At 39.3% G+C, this 19004-nt stretch overlaps 2 protein-coding genes across 5 annotated transcripts in view; one reads left to right on the forward strand and one right to left on the reverse strand.

The window, feature by feature from the left end:
- The window catches only part of mtmr7a (myotubularin related protein 7a), a 44051-nt gene extending 33400 nt beyond the window's left edge, over positions 1-10651 (reverse strand). For 2 of the 3 annotated variants that reach the window (XM_021583487.3, XM_021583489.3), the window contains exons 1-5: positions 10447-10651; positions 9814-9936; positions 6545-6707; positions 5981-6138; positions 5210-5338 (exon numbers count right to left, since the gene is read on the reverse strand). In XM_021583487.3, the coding sequence (XP_021439162.3) occupies positions 5210-5338; positions 5981-6138; positions 6545-6707; positions 9814-9936; positions 10447-10470 (597 nt within the window). In that variant the 5' untranslated portion in view covers positions 10471-10651. The remainder of the gene's footprint in view (positions 1-5209; positions 5339-5980; positions 6139-6544; positions 6708-9813; positions 9937-10446) is intronic. The other variant, XM_090220302.1, reaches the window with a different exon arrangement.
- A 689-nt stretch (positions 10652-11340) lies between these two features.
- Positions 11341-19004, forward strand: part of slc7a2 (solute carrier family 7 member 2) — a 56476-nt gene continuing 48812 nt past the window's right edge. The window contains exon 1 of one of the 2 annotated variants that reach the window (XM_090220304.1): positions 11341-11430. The gene's annotated coding sequence lies outside the window, so the exon portion shown is untranslated. The remainder of the gene's footprint in view (positions 11431-19004) is intronic. The other variant, XM_090220303.1, reaches the window with a different exon arrangement.

Below are 19004 nucleotides of genomic sequence, written 5' to 3' on the forward strand. Positions count from 1 at the left end.
GACCAGACAATGACGTTGGAGGAGTGGGTTGTGTCGTCTGTGGGGGAGCTGGGGTGGATGTCGGGAGACCACTCCTCTCCCATCGCTCCATCCTCTCCATCATCAGGTCCATCGCCAAACCAATCTGATGGAGGATGGTTGTGTGATGGAGGACGCGCTCCTCCATCGATGGAAGAGGGGTGGTCGCTGCTCCTGCTGACTCCATGGTTGGTGCGGGCTTCTGTAACGGCTTCTAGAGGTAGTGGGTGGAGGAGTCAGGCACAGAGAGCAGGGTAGTTCAAAGATGTGGATCTTTTATTTCCAAAAAACAGAGAGACGGTCACGCCACACACACAAGGGCGCATAAAGACCCAGTCCAACAAACAGGACGAAACTGTTCGGAAAAATGGAATCCACAAAATATTCACACCATAAACTGAAAAACAAGCCCACACAAAAGCCGACGGGCCTACCGGGTTTAAATAGCCCACAACCAAAACCTAAACACGAAACAGGTGCAACTAATCAGACAAAACTAAATGAAACAGAAAAGGGAATCGGTGGCAGCTAGTAGGCCGGTGACGACGACCGCCGAGCGCCGCCCGAACAGGAAGAGGCACCATCTTCGGCGGGATTCGTGACACATTTTAAAATTGTTTAAACTGCCTTAATTTTGCTGGACCCCAGGAAGAGTAGCTGCTGCTTTTGATCCATAACAAATACAAATCACAGCCTGACCTGACCTGATCTGAAACTTATCACAGCCATACAGTGCCTTGCAAAAGTATTCACCCCCCTTGGCTTTTTTACTATTTTGATGCATTACAACCTGTAATTTATATAGATTTTTATTTGGAGATCATGTAATGGACATACACGAAATAGTCCAAATTGGTGAAGTGAAATAAAAAAATAACTTGTTTCATAAAATTAAAAAAAATGGAAAAGTAGTGCGTGCATATGTATTCACCCCCTTTGCTAAGAAGCCCCTAAATAAGATCTGGTGCAACTAATTACCTTCGGAAGTCATATAATTAGTTAAATAAAGCCCACCTGTGTGAAATTTCTGTATAAAGTTTAAGTCAGAAGTTTACATACACCTTAGCCAAATACATTTAAACTCAGTTTTTCACAATTCCTGACATGGAATCCTAGGAAAAATTCCCTGTCTTAGGTCAGTTAGGATCACCACTTTATTTTAAGAATGTGAAATGTCAGAATAATAGTAGAGAGAATGATTTATTTCAGCTTTTATTTCTTTCATCACATTCCCAGTGGGTCAGAAGTTTACATACACTCAATTAGTATTTGGTAGCATTGCCTTTAAATTGTTTAACTTGGGTCAAACGTTTCAGGTAGTCTTCCACAAGCTTCCCACAATAAGTTGGGTGAAGTTGGCCCATTCCTCCTGACAGAGCTGGTGTAACTGAGTCAGGTTTGTAGGCCTCCTTGCTCGCACACGCTTTTTCAGTTCTGCCCACAAATGTTCTATAGGATTGAGGTGAGGGCTTTGTGATGGCCACTCCAATACCTTGACTTTGTTGTCCTTAAACCATTTTGCTACAACTTTGGAAGTATGCTCGGGGTCATTGTACATTTGGAAGACCCATTTGCGACCAAGCTTTAACTTCCTGACTGATGTCTTATAGAGACTGTTGTTTCAATATATCCACATAATTTTCCTACCTCATGACGACATATTTTGTTTGAAGTGCACCTGTTCCTTCTGCAGCGAAGCACCCCCACAACATGATGCTGCCACCCCAGTGCTTCACGGTTGGGAAGGTTTTCTTCGGCTTGCAAACCTCTCCCTTTTTCCTCCAAACATAACAATGGTCATTATGGCCAAACAGTTTTATTTTTGTTTAATCAGACCAGAGGACATTTCTCCAAAAAGCACAATATTTGTGCCCATGTGCAGTTGCAAACCGTAGACCATAGATGAACGTGGTACCTTCAGGTGTGTGGAAATTGCTCCCAAGGATGAACCAGACTTGTGGAGGTCTACAATTTGTTTTCTGAGGTTTTGGCTGATTTCTTTAGATTTTTCCATGATGTCAAGCAAAGAGGCACTGAGTTTGAAGGTAGGCCTTGAAATGCATCCACAGGTACACCTCCAATTGACTCAAATGATGTCAATTATCCTACCAGAAGCTTCTAAAGCCATGACATCATTTTCTGGAATTTTCCAAGCTGTTTAAAACTTCTTAGGGCTGCAATCCAGTTAACGGGATTGACATGACAACAGCCAGTGAAAGTGCAGAGCGCCAAATTCAAACAACAGAAATCTCATAATTAAAACTCCTCAAACATACAGGTATTTTATTCCATTTTAATGGTCATTTTGTTGTTAATCCCACCAACGTGTCCGATTTCAAATATTCTTTACAGCGAAAGCACCACAAACGATTATGTTAGGTCACCACCTAGTCACAGAAAAATTCAGCCATTTTTCCAGCCAAAGAGAGGAGTCACAAAAAGCACAAATAGAGATAAAATTAATCACTAACCTTTGATGATCTTCATCAGATGACAATCATAGGACTTCATGTTTTGTTTGATAAAGTGCATATTTATATCAAAAAAATCTCATTTTACATTGGCGTGTTACGTTCAGTAGTTCTAAAACATGCGGTGATTGTGCAGAGAGCCACATCTATTTACAGAAATACTCATTATAAATGTTGATGAAAATACAATTGTTAGACATGGGAATATAGATACATTTCTCCTTAATGCAACCGCTGTGTCAGATTATTTTTCAATTTAACGGAAAAAGCAAACCAGTTAATAATCTGAGTACAGCTTTCAAACAACAAAGCAGCCAAAAAGATATCCGCCATATTGAGTAGTCAACAGAAGTCAGAAATAGCATTATAAATATTCACTTACCTTTGGTTATCTTCATCAGAATGCACTCCCAGGAATCCCAGTTCCACATTAAATGTTTGATTTAGTTCGATAATGTCCATCATTTATGTCCAAAGAGCTACTTTTGTTAGCACGTTTGGTAAACAAATCCAAAGTCATGAAGCGCGTTCCCTAGTTGCATACGAAATGTCAAAAAGTTCCGTTCCTGTCCGTAGAAACATGTCAAATGATGTATGGAATCAATCTTTAGGATGTTTTTAACATAAAACGTCAATAATGTTCCAACCGGAGAATTCCATTGTCTTCAGAAGTGCGATGGAACAGAGCTCCCTCTCATGTGAACGTGCATGGTCAGAGCATGGTCAGCTCATGGCAGACCTTACTCATTCCCTTCTCATTCGGTCCCACTTCACAGTAGAATCCTCAAACAAGTTTCTAAAGACGGTTGACATCTAGTGGAAGCCTTGGGAAGTGCAACATAACATAACTGTGTATTCAATAGGGGCTGGGTTGAAAATCTACCAACCTCAGATTTCCCACTTCCTGTTCGGATTTCTACTCAGGTTGTTGCCTGCCATATGAGTTCCGTTATACTCACAGACATCATTCAAACAGTTTTAGAAACTTCAGAGTGTTGTCTATCCAATACTAATAATACTATGCATATATTAGTAACTGGGACTGAGGAGCAGGCCGTTTACTCTGGGCACCTTTCATCCAAGCTACTCAATACTGCAGCCATGAGAAGTTAAAGGCACAGTCAACTTAGTGTATGTAAACTTCTGACCCACTGGAACAGTGAATTACAAGTGAAATAATCTGCCTGTAAACAGTTGTTGGAAAAATTACTTGGGTCATGCACAAAGTAGAAGTCCTAACCGACATGCCAAAACTATAGTTTCTTATCAAGAAATTTGTGGAGTGGTTGAAAAACTAGTTTTAATGACTCCAACCTAAGTGTATGTAAACTTCCGACTTCAACTGTACTGCTGGGAGCCTGGCCTGAACCTTATCACAGCCATATATACTGCTACGAGCCTGACCTGAACAAGGTCTCCAATGAAATAACATGACTTGGAATTACTAAGTACTTCTGATGTACAAGAGTTATCAACAGCATGGAGATTGTAACCTCAAGGGTCAAATTAACAATTTAGCCATTTTAGCAGACACTGTTATCAAGAGCGACTTACAGTAGTGAGTGCATATATTTTCATACTTTTCTGTCATGGTCCCCCCTGGGAATCGAACACACAACCCTGGTGTTGCAAGCACCATGCACTACCAACTGAGCCACACCTGACATTTCCTCGTTAAATAGAGTTCAACAAAAATAAAATAGGAATATTCCAGCAGCACATCACAGAATTTTGTATAAATATACACTACCGTTCAAAAGTTTGGGGTCACTTAGAAATGTCCTTGTTTTTGAAAGAAAAGCCCATTTTTTGTCCATTAAAATAACATCAAATTGATCAGAAATACAGTGTAGATGTTGTAAATGACTATTGAAGCTGGAAACGGCTGATTTTTAATGGAATATCTACATAGGCGTACAGAGGCCAATTATCAGCAACCATCACTCCTGTGTTCCAATGGCACGTTGTTTTAGCTAATCCAAGTTTATAATTTTAGAAGGCTAATTGATCATTAGAAAACCCTTTTGCAATTATATTAGCACAGCTGAAAACGGTTGTTCTGAATAAAGAAGCAATAAAACTGGCCTTCTTTAGACTAGCTAAGTATCTGGAGCATCAGCATTTGTGGGTTCGATTACAGGCTCAAAAGGGCCAGAAATAAAGCACTTTCTTCTGAAACTCGTCAGTATATTCTTGTTCTGGGAAATGAAGGCTATTCCATGCAAGACATTGCCAAGAAACTGAAGATCTCGTACAACGCTGTGTAGTACTCCCTTCACAGAACAGCGCAAACTGTCCCTAACCAGAATAGAAAGAAGAGTGGGAGGCCCCGGTGCACAACTGAGCAAGAGGACAAGTACATTAGAGTGTCTAGTTTGACAAACAGACGCCTCACAAGTCCTCAACTGACAGCTTCATTAAATAGTACCAGTCTCAATGTCAACAGCGAAGAGGCGACTCCGGGATGATGGCCTTATAGGCAGAGTTGCAAGGAAAAAGCCATATCTCAGACTGGCCAATAAGAAGAAAAGATTAAGATGGGCAAAAGAACACAGGCAATGGCCAGAGGAACTCTGCCTAGAAGGCCAGCATCCCGGAGTCGCCTCTTCACTGTTGACGTTGAGACTATGTATTTATATACAGTATATATATATATATATGAGAGAGAGAATATAAAAATATACATGGCCTGTTGTTTTGAGAGATCTGTCAAGACTCACATGGTTTTCTTTGCAGTAGTATGACAACGTGGGAAATCGACCTCGGCTTCGGAATTTGGAACTCCCAACAATGACTGGGTGGGTGGCTGATTTTGGCACATACAGCTCAGCAGGATAAGTGTCACTCACCTGTTGGAAAATGACAAAAAAAAAATCACCATTCATGCAGTGATACAGTTTGTACATAGTCAAAATACTATCTAGGTAAGAGATGGGCAACTTTGATGGGGATGGGGGCCACAAAACATCTGAACTCTGATGGGCCGCAGTGGCTCGTGGGTGCAAATAGAGCCGTCCCTAACCTTTTGGATGTCCTAAGCAAAATTTTGTTGGACAGCAATTGGATGACATAGCACACAAAAAACAGGGACCCGTTTTGGCTCGTGAGCACCACTTTGAAAACTACTGGCTGAAATTATACAAAAGTTTGAGAGTGCATCTTTAATATGATATCTGAGTGAGAGTGACCTACAAAATCAATGTGGACTACCCAGTCCGTAATTCTACTATGATATATATATACTACGTTTCGATAGCTGGCTAAACTAACTTATCAATCTAACAAATGCTAACTGACCTGAGCTAATTGAGTGACTGTCAGTGACTGACATAAGAAGACAAAAATTGTTGATGCACAACCAAATTTTGAAAATTCACCTTGTGTATTCTACTATTCTAACTCGCAACAGGAAGTTGAGACACCAACGAGTTCCTAAAAAAAATGGCCAATTGGTCTCCTTGTAGGGTAATATGTGCATCTTGGGTACAGACCTTGTAGTCGCGGTTAACTGGGGATAGAATCCAGAGGTGGTTGGGAACGCCCATTCTACTGTACTCATCCTTGAGGCTGAGAAAGTCCCAGGCCTGTCCTCTCACCTCCTTGTCACTGTTAGAATGAAAGGAAAAGCAGTACAGCTCCTCATATCGCTCTGCAAGACAAAACACAACAGTAATAACAACACTGACATAGCAAGGTTCTTTCAGGTAGAGAGGGGGGTATGATCAGCAGTTCATGTAGCACTGACGTCATGTAATACAACACCACAATATTTATTTATGGAACAAAACAATATGTGGTTATGGAATAAAACAAGATATCGTTATGGAACAAAACAAGTTATTGTTATGGAACACAACAAGATATCATTATGGAACAAAACAAGTTATTGTTATTGAACAAAACAAGATATCGCTATTGAACAAAACAAGATATCATTATGGAACAAAACAAGTTATTGTTATTGAACAAAACTAAATATCGCTATTGAACAAAACAAGATATCGATATGGAACAAAACAAGATAGCGTTATGGTAATGTCCATGTCAGCGTGCACCTGGTCGGGAGAGGCGCAGCAGGGAGACGTGCACATCATGGCAGTCCCTTTCCTGGGGGATGATAAATCGGAGGGCCTGGTAGTTCTTACAGTGGACGAGCAGAGGACTTCCTGTGGTGGTTGTAGCTTGTTTCTCCACACTGCACACTAAACTGTGCAGAACCTAGAGGGGTGAAGACAGCAGAGAACACAAGGCTCAGTAACCCCTTTCATATTTTCAAGGCACAATATTGCCCAATACTGGACTTATAGTCCAAGGACCTTAGATGTTCTGTTTAAAGGGCAAAGTGGCTCTGGAAGCCAAAACAGCCAAATACTCCTTCTAATCGTGAATCGATTCTCAATTGTAGTATGGTTCTAGAAACATAAAGCCCTCTACTTTCATATCACATCAAGATAATTGCACAAATGCAAAATATACACTCGAACCGATTTTAACTCAGTTACAGCCAACAGTATTTTTCAGTGACAACATATTTATGGTGTACGTCTTCCGTTTACACACAGGTGTTCGAAGACACAGATAGCTACTTAGCACAGATAGTCCACTCTGTCTTCTGTCTGTTTTCTGTAAACAAGCTCTGTAAGGGACAGATCACAATTTACTGGAGGGGAGGGGTGGTCCAAAATAGGGAAGGGTTGTCAAGCTTTTTTTTTGCTTTGGGGAGGGTTGTGTGTTTTTTTATTGGTCAATGGGAGGGTAGTATGTTTTTATTGGTCACAGGGGAGGGTAGTATGGTTTTTATTGGTCACAGGGGAGGGTTGTGTGGTTTTTATTGGTCACAGGGGAGGGTAGTATGGTTTTATTGGTCACAGGGGAGGGTAGTGTGGTTTTTATTGGTCACAGGGGAGGGTAGTGTGTTTTTTTATTGGGCACAGGGGAGGGTAGTGTGTTTTTATTGGGCACAGGTGAGGGTAGTGTGGTTTTTATTGGTCACAGGGGAGGGTAGTGTGGTTTTTATCGGTCACAGGGGAGGGTAGTGTGGTTTTTATTGGTCACAGGGGAGGGTAGTGTGGTTTTTATTGGTCACAGGGGAGGGTAGTGTGGTTTTTATTGGTCAGCAGTTTATAAGGCTACAGAAGCAACAAGTTATGATGAACTTCACAGGGTGGTGAAAGTGCACAGTCATGCGGTTGATGCTCCTTTCAATAAATGTTGATGTTCTTATTCTGGTGACATGATGATTGATGCTTGGCTGCCATTTGACAAATAATATCACACTTGAGTCCATAATAACCTCATCATGTAGTAGGCTATACCTGCACTGTATCCGCAACCTGTTGGCTAGACTTCAGTAAGAACATTGGGGAGTCAGGCCCAGCTAGTCAGAATGAGTTTTTACAGACATAAATACTCATCAGTTTCATCAGCTGTCCGGGTAGCTGGTCTCAGGCGATCCCGCAGGTGAAGAAGCTGGGTCTGCGGTTGTGAGGCCGCATAGTGTTATATTTTTTATTTGAGATTCTTCAAAGTAGCCACCCTTTGCCTTGATGACAGCTTTGCACACTCTTGGTATTCTCTCAACCAGCTTCACGAGGAATGCTTTTCCAACAGTTTTGAAGGAGTTCCCACATATGCTGAGCACTTGTTGGCTGCTTTTCCTTCACTCTGCGGTCCAACTCATCCCAAACCCTCTCAATTGGGTTGAGGTCGGGTGATAGTGGAGGCCAGGTCATCTGATGCAGCACTCCATCACTCTCCTTCCTGTTCAAATAGTCCTTACACAGCCTGGAGGGGTGTTTTGAGTTATTGTCCTGTTGAAAAATAAATGATAGTCCCACTAAGCGTAAACCAAATGGGATGGCGTATGCTGTGGTAGCCATGCTGGCTAAGTGTGCTTTAAATTCTAAATAAATCACTGACAGTGTCATCAGCAAAGCACCCCCACACCATCACACCTCTTCCTCCATGCTTCACGGTGGGAACCACAGATGCCGAGATTGTCTGTGCACCTACTCTGCGTCTCACAAAGACACGGTGGTTGGAACCAAAAATCTCAAATTTGGACTCATCAGACCAAAGGAGAGATTTCTGCGGATCTAATGTCAATTGCTATGTTTCTTGGCACAAGCAAGTCTCTTATTATTATTGGTGTCCTTGTGTAGTGGTATCTTTGCAGCAATTTGACCATAAAGCCTTATTTACGCAGTCTCCTCTGAATAGTTGATGTTGAGATGCGCCTGTTACTTGAACTCTGTGAAGCATTTATTTGGGTTGCAATCTGAGGTGCAGTGAACTCTAATGAACTTATCCTCTGCAGCAGAGGTAATTCTGGGTCTTTCATTCCTGTGGCAGTTCTAATGAGAGCCAGTTTCATCATAGCGCTTGATGGTTTTTGCTACTGCACTTGAAGAAACTTTAAAAGTTCTTGATATTTTCCGAATTGACTGACCTTCATGACTTAATGTCATGATGGACTGTCGTTTCTCTTTGCTTATTTGAGCTGTTCTTGCCATAATATGGACTTGGTCTCTAACCAAATAGAGCTATATTCTGTATACCACCCCTACCTTGTCACAACACAACTGATTGGCTCAAATGCATTAATAGGAAAGAAATTCCACAGATGAACGTTTAACAAGGCACACCTGTAAATCGAAATGCATTCCAGGTGACTAACTCATGAAGGTGGTTGAGAGAATGCCAAGAGTGTGCAAAGCTGTCATCAAGGCAAAGGGTGGCTACTTTGAAGAATCTCAAATATAAAATATATTTTCATTTGTTTAACACTTTTTTGGTTATTACATGATTCCACATGTGTTATTTCATAGTTTTGATGTCTTCACTATTATTCTACATGGTAGTAAATAGTAACAATAAAGAGAAACCCTGGAATGAGTAGGTGTGTCCAAACTTTTGACTGGTACTGTATGTATTTTTTAAACTGACAAATAAAATAAATCAATCAATCCAAACTGTGCAGAGGCAATTTGGTGAATGGAAAGAGACATCTGTTATAAAACACCAAAAAGTTGAATGACAGTCAGAGATTGTCAAACCAAGCCTTCCATACTGGATAGACCTACAGGGTAGGGAGGGATGTGTTTTTTGTTTGTCTAGATTAACAACCTATTTATTGTGGTGTTGAAAACGCAAAACATGTCAATACGTTTTTTTTTATTGGTTGTGTGGTGCATTGGCACAGAAATCTGTTGGTGGAAAATGTGTTGCATATATTTATTATAAATTATAAATATGGCTTCCACATTTCATTACGTATTGTTGCAGAAGGTTATATCAAATATCGTATCAGACTGGAGCTGCCTACCCATGTTTCTGTACGGATCTCAGTCTCATTCTCCACAAAGATGGTGTGAGTGGCTGTCAGGTACAAAGTGCCCACCGAGGCTCTTCTGGAGGAGATTTTGTCAATCAGTCTGACATTCTCAACCTGGGACAGGACCGATGGAGTAAAAGAAACACACTATGGAGAAATGGAACATGCATAACATAGGCCTATCTCTTTAATATGTAATATATAATAGGACTACAATAAGTATTGTTTTGAACACTGTAAAGAAATAAAGTATATGTGGTTTGCCGACATAGGCGACGACATTTTAGTTTCTCATGATCAATAAAATATCAGATTACATGCAATATTAAATTTTTATTACACACTGATAAAATGTTGGCCAGTCAGCAGCATAGGTAAGTAACACTGTGGGGTGAACGGCAACTACAGCATACGTGGCCACATTTGACAGTCCCCTTTCCCTTATTATAACAAATCATGTCTTTTACAGTGGTTCCAGTCTTACTGATATTTAATGTAAAACAATATGTATTTATAACAGTTGCTATGGGCTAGGAGGCAAATACAAAGTGTAAATCTGAAACATCGAGGCCGGGTGAAATAAATTGACAATTGCATTAGTCATTAGTGCGGAATACGGTTTACCTTAGGCAGTCGGATGTGCTCCATCACTGTGGAACATAACAGCCAAGATGACTGCAACTGAACAGGCAACAATATTACACTACACTAAATTGGCGGATTAGTATTATTTCCTGTCGCATTTTACGCATTAAATACTCAGCGATACTCAGCCATGGTCTTCTTCCTCCAGCGGTGCAGCCTATGAATATTGCTCTGCGTGGTCCTAAAGCCCATCATTTCATATATCGCAACAAAAAGTTTCAACGAATTAAAATAAGGCTATAATCACAATCGACTTGGAATAAATTGTAGGCTATTGTAATGTTAATGTAAACCTGTTGTTAGGTATGCCCAGGTTTAATGGGTGAATCTGTAATTGCTACATTCATTTTTGGACATAAATTAATGATTTGTACCCATTGATTCTTGAAGAATATAACTTATAAATAAATGCCTCATGAGCTTACTAAAACTGTCATAACCCACAATAAAAGTTTATGCTACTCCAATGTTTGTAAACAAAGTACATGTAAACAAACACTACATACCATCAAAAGATGGTTAAAACTATAATTGTGCTATCATGGATGGTCAGTCCTTGCATCCATAGGTGTCTATACATTTGAGAGTGGTTTCATTTCTCCAGCCCCATCCCTCAGCTTTTTACCACAACAGGAGTGATTTGTTATTGTTCCAACTACTGATTGCCGCTTTAAATTGACGTTTCCATCAGAAGGCCCATCTATTTTTTGTTCACCTGACTGTTCACTGACTTTTACATACCTGTATGTCGCTGATAACTGAGCTCTCACAACAATACATGATGCCCTGTGCCCTCCCCTCCTGGTTCCTGCATATGTAAATATTTAAAAAAACGTATTCTAAAAGTCCACCTTTTCTTCTTCGGTGGACGTCAGAGCAGCACGTGGTTGGGGGTGTGCTACATTCTCCAATAAGAGCTGCTGTCCCGATTGGACATTTCTGTCCAGCCTGGAATCGCTAAAAGTAAGTGTCTGGCAGCACACTAACATCTAACTTTTAACTAAACTAACATCTAACTTAAAACTAAAATATATAAATGGAAGGTACACTATTGCAAGTAATTTCAAAGCTATATGGAGAGTGTAAGAGTATTTTATCAGGGAGTGGCATCTTGAAGCTTTGGATAGTTTGGATAATTTCTTGAATAATGAATTATGTGGTTCCACATCTCATGTGTATTTAAACTAGAGTACATTAATTTAGTAGGCTATATTTAATTACTCAGAATGTTTCTTAAAAATGCACATTACACAGTTGTAGGCTAATAACTGCTATAACTGTCTCTATGCACGCTTGTATGGAAACAATTTGGCAGTGATGTACAGTTATCTATTCTAAAATGTGTAGCCTATGTACCACCATATGTTAAAGATCAATGCATTATAGCCTATGGTTACAGAACTGTTTGATAGTGTATGGACATAATACAGTACCTTGCAGTTTGCTGGCTTCATTGCACATTTTCTACATTAGTTTTATTTTCAAGCTTTGCTGCACTTATGCCAATTGTGTGCTGTGCAGTTACATTGGCATAAATAAACACTTCACTCAGAAACGTGATGTTTCATTAACTTTAAATAAGAGCACAAGTTCAGGAAAAATGTATCTTAATTTTTAGTGTTGCACCCCAACCCCCAAACCAGAGAGAGACAGTTGACACACCTTAGATTATATAAGTATAGGTTGACCATTTTGAAAATGATCAGTTCTGCATGTGTAGCCTACATGTGTGCCCTATACAGTGTTGGGGAAGCTACTCTGAAAATATAGTTTACCAAGCTACCAATTACTTCACACTGGAAGAAGTTGAGCTAAACTAAAGCTACCATTAAAAAATGTATAGTTTAATTAACTAAAGTTACGCTGAAAAATCCAAACTACTTTGTGAAAAATTATCATATGAAAATCTGAAATGTCATAGAATAGAAAAGGGTAGATCACTGGAGTCAGATGTGAAGAGAATGTGTAATTTGGCCTATTAAACACAAAAACTATGTTTCAAATGAGAATTAGGCCGGTCTGATGCTGAAAACTAAAGGAAATTGTTGTCTACTTCATCCATATTTTATTTTCTCAAAAGAAAGTAGTGTGTAGTTCAAGTAGTTAGTTACATCGCTATATGGCAAAACAGTAATTAACTACTGAAAACACTACCAAGATTTGAATTTAGTTCAACTGCCACCAAGCTGCAGCAAAAATCTAATTACATTACTAGTTGAACCACATGTAACTCACTACTCCACAACACTGGTCCTATAGCTGTACTCAATGGGATCTCATGTATGAGAATGTCCAGGCCAAGTTCAATTAATTTGTTATGAGATTCAGTCAATCTGATAGTTGGCTACTGCATCACATGGGCCTGGATGCCTGATAGCTGAAATGTAGCCATCCATTTGACACTTTGTATAATATGTTATGGGATATATTTATTAGTTACCATGGATAGAGTAAAGTATTTTGCAGTGTTAGGGTCAATTCCATTTAAATTCCAGTCAACTCAAAAAGTGAACCAAACTCCAATTCAAATTCAAAATTTTCATAATTGAAAAGCATTGCAGAGAATTGGAATTGGAATGGAATTGACCCCAACCCTGCGCTTTTGAGCTCCATTCATTAAAAGTTTTTCCCGAGAGTTGAAAAGTTTTGCCAAGATTTAATGAATGGACATATCCTTATGCTGTTTTACTCTTGATGCAAGACCATCTGTTGCAGGACATCAAAGAGCTAGAGGATCAATAAAACAGTTCAGTTAAACTAAGCAGAAGTGATTGACTTACTGATGCTTGGCAGCCCTCCTACTGATATCTGGTCATGCATTCAGGAATCAAACAGCTTGGGCCATACTCATACAAATAAACACCTCTCAACCACTAACACTGACTGGAAGTAAAACAGACAACATACAGTAGTGCCTATCTATGTTATTCTTTGATACTATCCAAATGATTATTTGATTCATCTATGTTATTCTTTGATACTAATTTATTCTTTGATACTATCTATGTTGTTCTTTCTCCAATACCTGTGGTATAGCCTACATTTGAGAGGAATTCATTACAGTAGCTAGGTTTCCATCCAATTGGCGACAGATTTTCATGTGAATAATTTAAAATCTGCATAAAAACATGTGCCTTTTCTCACCAGAAATGTTTCCATCAAATTGAGTTGTTGCTGATAAAATTGTGTGCATGATGACGTAGTGCACATAACAATACCTTTTGTGATTAAATTCCCATGTAACCGAATAAAAAATACAAATGGGGTTCCATCACATTTTCAATTTTTTAAAATGTTATATAGCGAGTGTGCCCACTGGTATTGGCACGTACGCTCTAGCCAACAGCTTGCAGATACAGTGCGTTTATGGCCTACATGATGAGACTATTCTGGATAAAAGTGCAAGATCATAATTGATTTCATCTGTAGCCTAATAAACTGCTCACTTTCCCGACAGAGTCGTAGTGGGAGGACCACACATGTCATCTTGTGACTCTTACTTCGATATGATTGTTATTATATCAATATTTCTCGCATAATTACTTTTACTGACACAAAAGGATCCCATCTTGTCTAGCAGAATTAGTTTTGTCGACATTTGGAAAGTTAACCAACAAATGTTCTGTTTCCATCAGGCCTGTCTTATCCGAAATGTACTTTACTCACTTAAAACAGTTGGATGGAAACCTGGGCCCAGATTCACAAAACATTCTTAAGACATTTCTTCTTAACTACCATTTTGTCCTTAACTATCGACTTATGACTAAAGTTAACAAAGTTGACATTCCTCAAAAAGGTTATTGGAAATGTTCTTGCGCTATTTATCATTTCTTTCTCCGTAAGCATAGAGTTAAGAAAAAATGTGATTCTAGAAAATAAAGTTATTAGATTTGTTCTTAATTCCATGATAGCTAAACCCTTGTTTTAAACTCTGGGCAGTGAGAGAATAAGCTCATAAAAGCAATTTAACATGTTTAATTCACACAAACTTCATCTGAAAGTTTCAATATTGATTATTGTAAACCCAGAACATGTTTTAGAACAGTAATCTCAGTCAGAAATATGCTAACATGATTTCCATTTCTAGCGAGATAGCTTGTTAAACGGGTTGCCTAGCAACAAACAACTTAATAAGATTCACAAGAAGATATTTGAGAAGTTCATAAGAAAATCATGAAATCTCAAGATGTTGAGGAATTGCACTTACGAACTTCTAATTTTTTGCATAAGAATAAGCGTGTTAAGTTTTTGCATAAGCTTCTTAAGTTTTTGCATAAGAAAAATCTGGGCCCTGGTTAGTCACTGGTATTTTAAAACTTTTGTATTGTGTGTATTGTTATTGTATTGTTAGATATTACTTACTGTTGGAGCTAGAAGCATAATCATTTTGCTGCATCTGCTGTAACATCAGCAAATCTGTGTAATAATAAATCAACTTTGATTTGGTTTGATTTACGAGTACAGAAATCAGTGGTAGATATGTCAAACGTTTAGATTCCATTGTTTGGTTTGCATGGTGGAGTTTTGTGTTGGTTCACTTTCATAGGCCTAATGGTATTAAAAATTAGAGTTATGCAGTATTTTCTTTATTTTATTGTGTTGGGACGTAATCTGATGACTTTTATTTATTCAATCCACTAACAATGTTTAATTGCTACTCAATTAAATTAATCATGTAACAATTAACTAATTTGGAATTTGGGGCAGCACGGAATAAGTTGTTTATAGAGTTACCTTCTCCCGAATTAAGCTCTAAAGATACAGCTGAAGTCGGAAGTTTACATACACATAGGTTGGAGTCATTAAAACTCATTTTTCAACCACTCCACAAATTTCTTGTTAACATTCTATAGTTTTGGAAAGTCGGTTAGGACATCTACTTTGTGCATGACCCATGTCATTTTTCCAACAATTGTTTACAGACAGATTATTTCACTTATAATTCACTGTATCACAATTCCAGTGCGTCAGAAGTTTACATACTGTCACGCCCTTTTGATTTCTCTATTTGGTTAGGTCGGGGTGCGATTTTTTTGTGGGCAATCTAGTTTTTCTATTTCTTTGTTGGTCGAGTATGGTTCCCAATCAGAGGCAGCTGTCTATCGTTGTCTCTGATTGCTGATCATACTTAGGCAGCCTTTTTTCCACCTTTAGTTTGTGTGATCTTGTTTGTGAGTAGTTGCTTTCTGCACTGCATGTAGCTTTACATTCGTTTATGTATTTTGTTGTTTTTTCGGTGTCATTTAAATAAAAGTCAAATGTACGCCCACCACACTGCACCTTGGTCCAATCCATCTCTAAACGATCTTGACCCATACACTAAATTGACTGTGCCTTTAAACAGCTTGGAAAATTCCATAAAATGATGTCATGGCTTTAGAAGCTTCTGATAGGCGAATTGACACCATTTGAGTTAATTGGAGGTGTACCTGTGGATGTTTTTCAAGGCCTAACTTCAAACTCTGTGCCTCTTTGTTTGAGATCATGGTAAAATCTAAATAAATCAGCCAAGACCTCAGAAAACCAATTGTAGACCTCCACAAGTCTGGTTCATCCTTGGGAGCAATTTACAAACACCTGAAGTTACCACGTTCATTTGTACAAACAATAGTACGCAAGTGTAAACACCATGGGACCATGCAGCCATCACACCACTCAGAAAGGAGACGTGGTCTGTCTCCTAGAGATGAACATGCTTTGGTGCGAAAAGTGCAAATCAATCCCAGAACAACAGCAAAGGACCTTGTGAAGATGCGGGAGGAAACAGGTACAAAAGTATCTATATCCACATTAAAACGAGTCCTATATTGACATAACCTGAAAGGCAGCTCAGCAAGGAAAAATCCACTGCTCCAAAACATCCATAAAAAGTCTGACTACGGTTTGCAACTGCACATGGGGACAAAGATCGTACTTTTTGGAGAAATGTCCTCTGGTCTGATTAAACAAAAATAGAACTGTTTGGCCATAATGACCATCGTTATGTTTGGAGGAAAAAGGGAGAGGCTTGCAAGCCGAAGAACACCAACCCAACCGAGAAGCACGGGGGTGGCAGCATCATGTTGTGGGGGTGCTTTGCTGCAGAAGGAACAGGTGCACTTCAAAAAATAGATGGCATCATGAGGGGGAAAATTATGTGGATATATTGAAGCAACATCTCCAGACATCAGTCAGGAAGTTAAAGCTTGGTCGCAAATGGTTCTTCCAAATGGACAATGACCCCAAGCATATTTCCAAAGTTGTGGCAAAATGGCTTAAGGACAACAAAGTCAAGGTTTTGGAGTGGCCATCACAAAGCCCTGACCTCAATCCTACAGAAAATGTGTTGGCAGAACTGAAAAGGCATGTGTGAGCAAAGAGGCCTATAAATCTGACTCACTTACACCAGCTCTGTCAGGAGGAATGGGCCAAAATTCACCCAACTTATTGTGGGAAGCTTGTGGAAGGCTACCCAAAACGTTTGACCCAAGTTAAACAATTTAAAGGCAATGCTACCAAATACTAATTGAGTGTATGTAAACTTCTGACCCACTGAGAATGTGATGAAAGAAAGAAAAGCTGAAAGAAATCATTCTCTCAACTTTTCACATTCTTAAAATTAAGTGGTGATCCTAACTGACCTAAAACAGGGAATTTTTCCTAGGATTCAATGTTAGGAATTGTGAAATGTATTTGGCTAAGGTGTATGTAAATGTCCGACTTCAACTGTATATAAGTTGTATATCGATTACTGTCACTTATTAATCATTACCTCAAATCAGTCTCATTCTGAACGTCGCAGACTTCTTGAATATGCACGAACCCCAACCTTTTGTGATTATTCAGTACTACACAAATTGATTTAATTATTTATTTACTAACTAAATAAATAATAACACAGAATACACATACACACTTACATGAGACAAAAGTCCCTAGTGGACTGACAAGATATGACAGCTTGTTACACAGAGATGGAAAAGGGGGTGGGGAAAATAGAGAGATAGCGAAAAAGGGACATTTATCGTACATTTGGAAACTACGCTCACAGTAACCATATACCTTACACATGAACCGCCGCCCGTTTGGGTAAGAAATGCAATGTATTTACGCGTAGATGTCTTTGTTCGTCGTCTCTCTGTTGAAACCATTCAAGCGTTCTATGGGGATTGGCTCGATGGGTGTAAGGCTCTGGTTGTCCACCAGAGATCACAATGTCCTTCTTAGTTCGCTGTGGCTTCAATGATTCACCAGTGATTGTCTGCTTGCTGTTTGCTGGTCTCCTATGTTAATTCTTAACGAAACCTTTTAAGCATTCTGGTTGAAAAGGGCAGTTCCATCACACTGACACATTCTTCTGACCTCAGTCAGGGAGTGGCTTAGTTAATGTGCAACGGACATGAAAACTATGTCCTTGTTAGAAAACTAAAATCACATTCGTATTTTAACAAAAATAGTTTCATGGTTATTCATATTGTATTAACATCATATTGGATGGAAACTTAACAGCCGAAGGGGGGTTTCCTTCCTAAGTTATAGTATTTGGTTCATACAGTGTTTAATCTCATCACAAAATGAAAGCAATTTGATCCCCACTGACCGTTCCTATCTTAGAAATATTGTTCCAAAGTTTACTCTTTGGACGTTAGAGTTTTCGGGCTGCAAAATGTCATCTCAATCTTGATACTAGAGACCAAAAGGAGTCGTCTGCTACTTACAATTTACGATTGAGGTGAGGTGTCATAAAACCGTCCCAGCCCCCCCTCTCCTCTCCTGTGGGAGAGGAGTAAGTAAGCTAGTTGAGAACAGGTTCTCATTAACAATTGCCACTTGGCCAAGATAAAGCAAAGCAGTGCGACACAAACAACAACACAGAGTTACACATGGAATAAACAAGCGTACAGTCAATAACACAATAGAAAAAAATAAATTCTATATACAGTGTGTGCAAATGGCGTGAGGAGGTAAGGCAATAAATTGGCCATAGTAGCCAAGTAATTACAATTTAGCTACATTTAACACTGAGTGATCAATGAGCAGATGGTGATGTGCAAGTAGAAATACTGGTGTGCAAAAGAGCGGATAAAGTAAATAAAAACTATATGGGGATGAGGTAGGTAGAATGGGTGGGATATTTACAGATGGGCTATGTACAGCTGCAGCGATAGGTTAGCTGCTCAGATAGCTGATGTTTAAAGTTAGTAAGAGAAATATAAGTCTCCAGGTTCAGAGACTTTTGCAATTCGTTCCAGGCATTGGCAGCACCAAGGATGTTGAGTCTGCCGATAAGAATACGGTGATTGACAGAGTCGAAAGCCTTGGCCAGGTCGATGAAGACGGCTGCACAGTGCTGTCTTTTATCGATGGCGGTTATGATATCGTTTAGTACCTTGAGCCTGGCTGAGGTGCACCCATGACCAGCTCGGAAACTGGATTGCACAGCTGAGAAGGTACAGTGGGATTCAAAATGGTCAGTGATCTGTTTATTAACTTGGCTTTCGAAGACTTTAGAAAGGCAGGGCAGGATGGATATAGGTCTATAACAGTTTGGGTCTAGA

This window comes from Oncorhynchus mykiss, chromosome 25 (assembly GCF_057628025.1).
Source record: "Oncorhynchus mykiss isolate SJ-2025 chromosome 25, ASM5762802v1, whole genome shotgun sequence".
Lineage (NCBI taxonomy): Eukaryota > Metazoa > Chordata > Actinopteri > Salmoniformes > Salmonidae > Oncorhynchus > Oncorhynchus mykiss.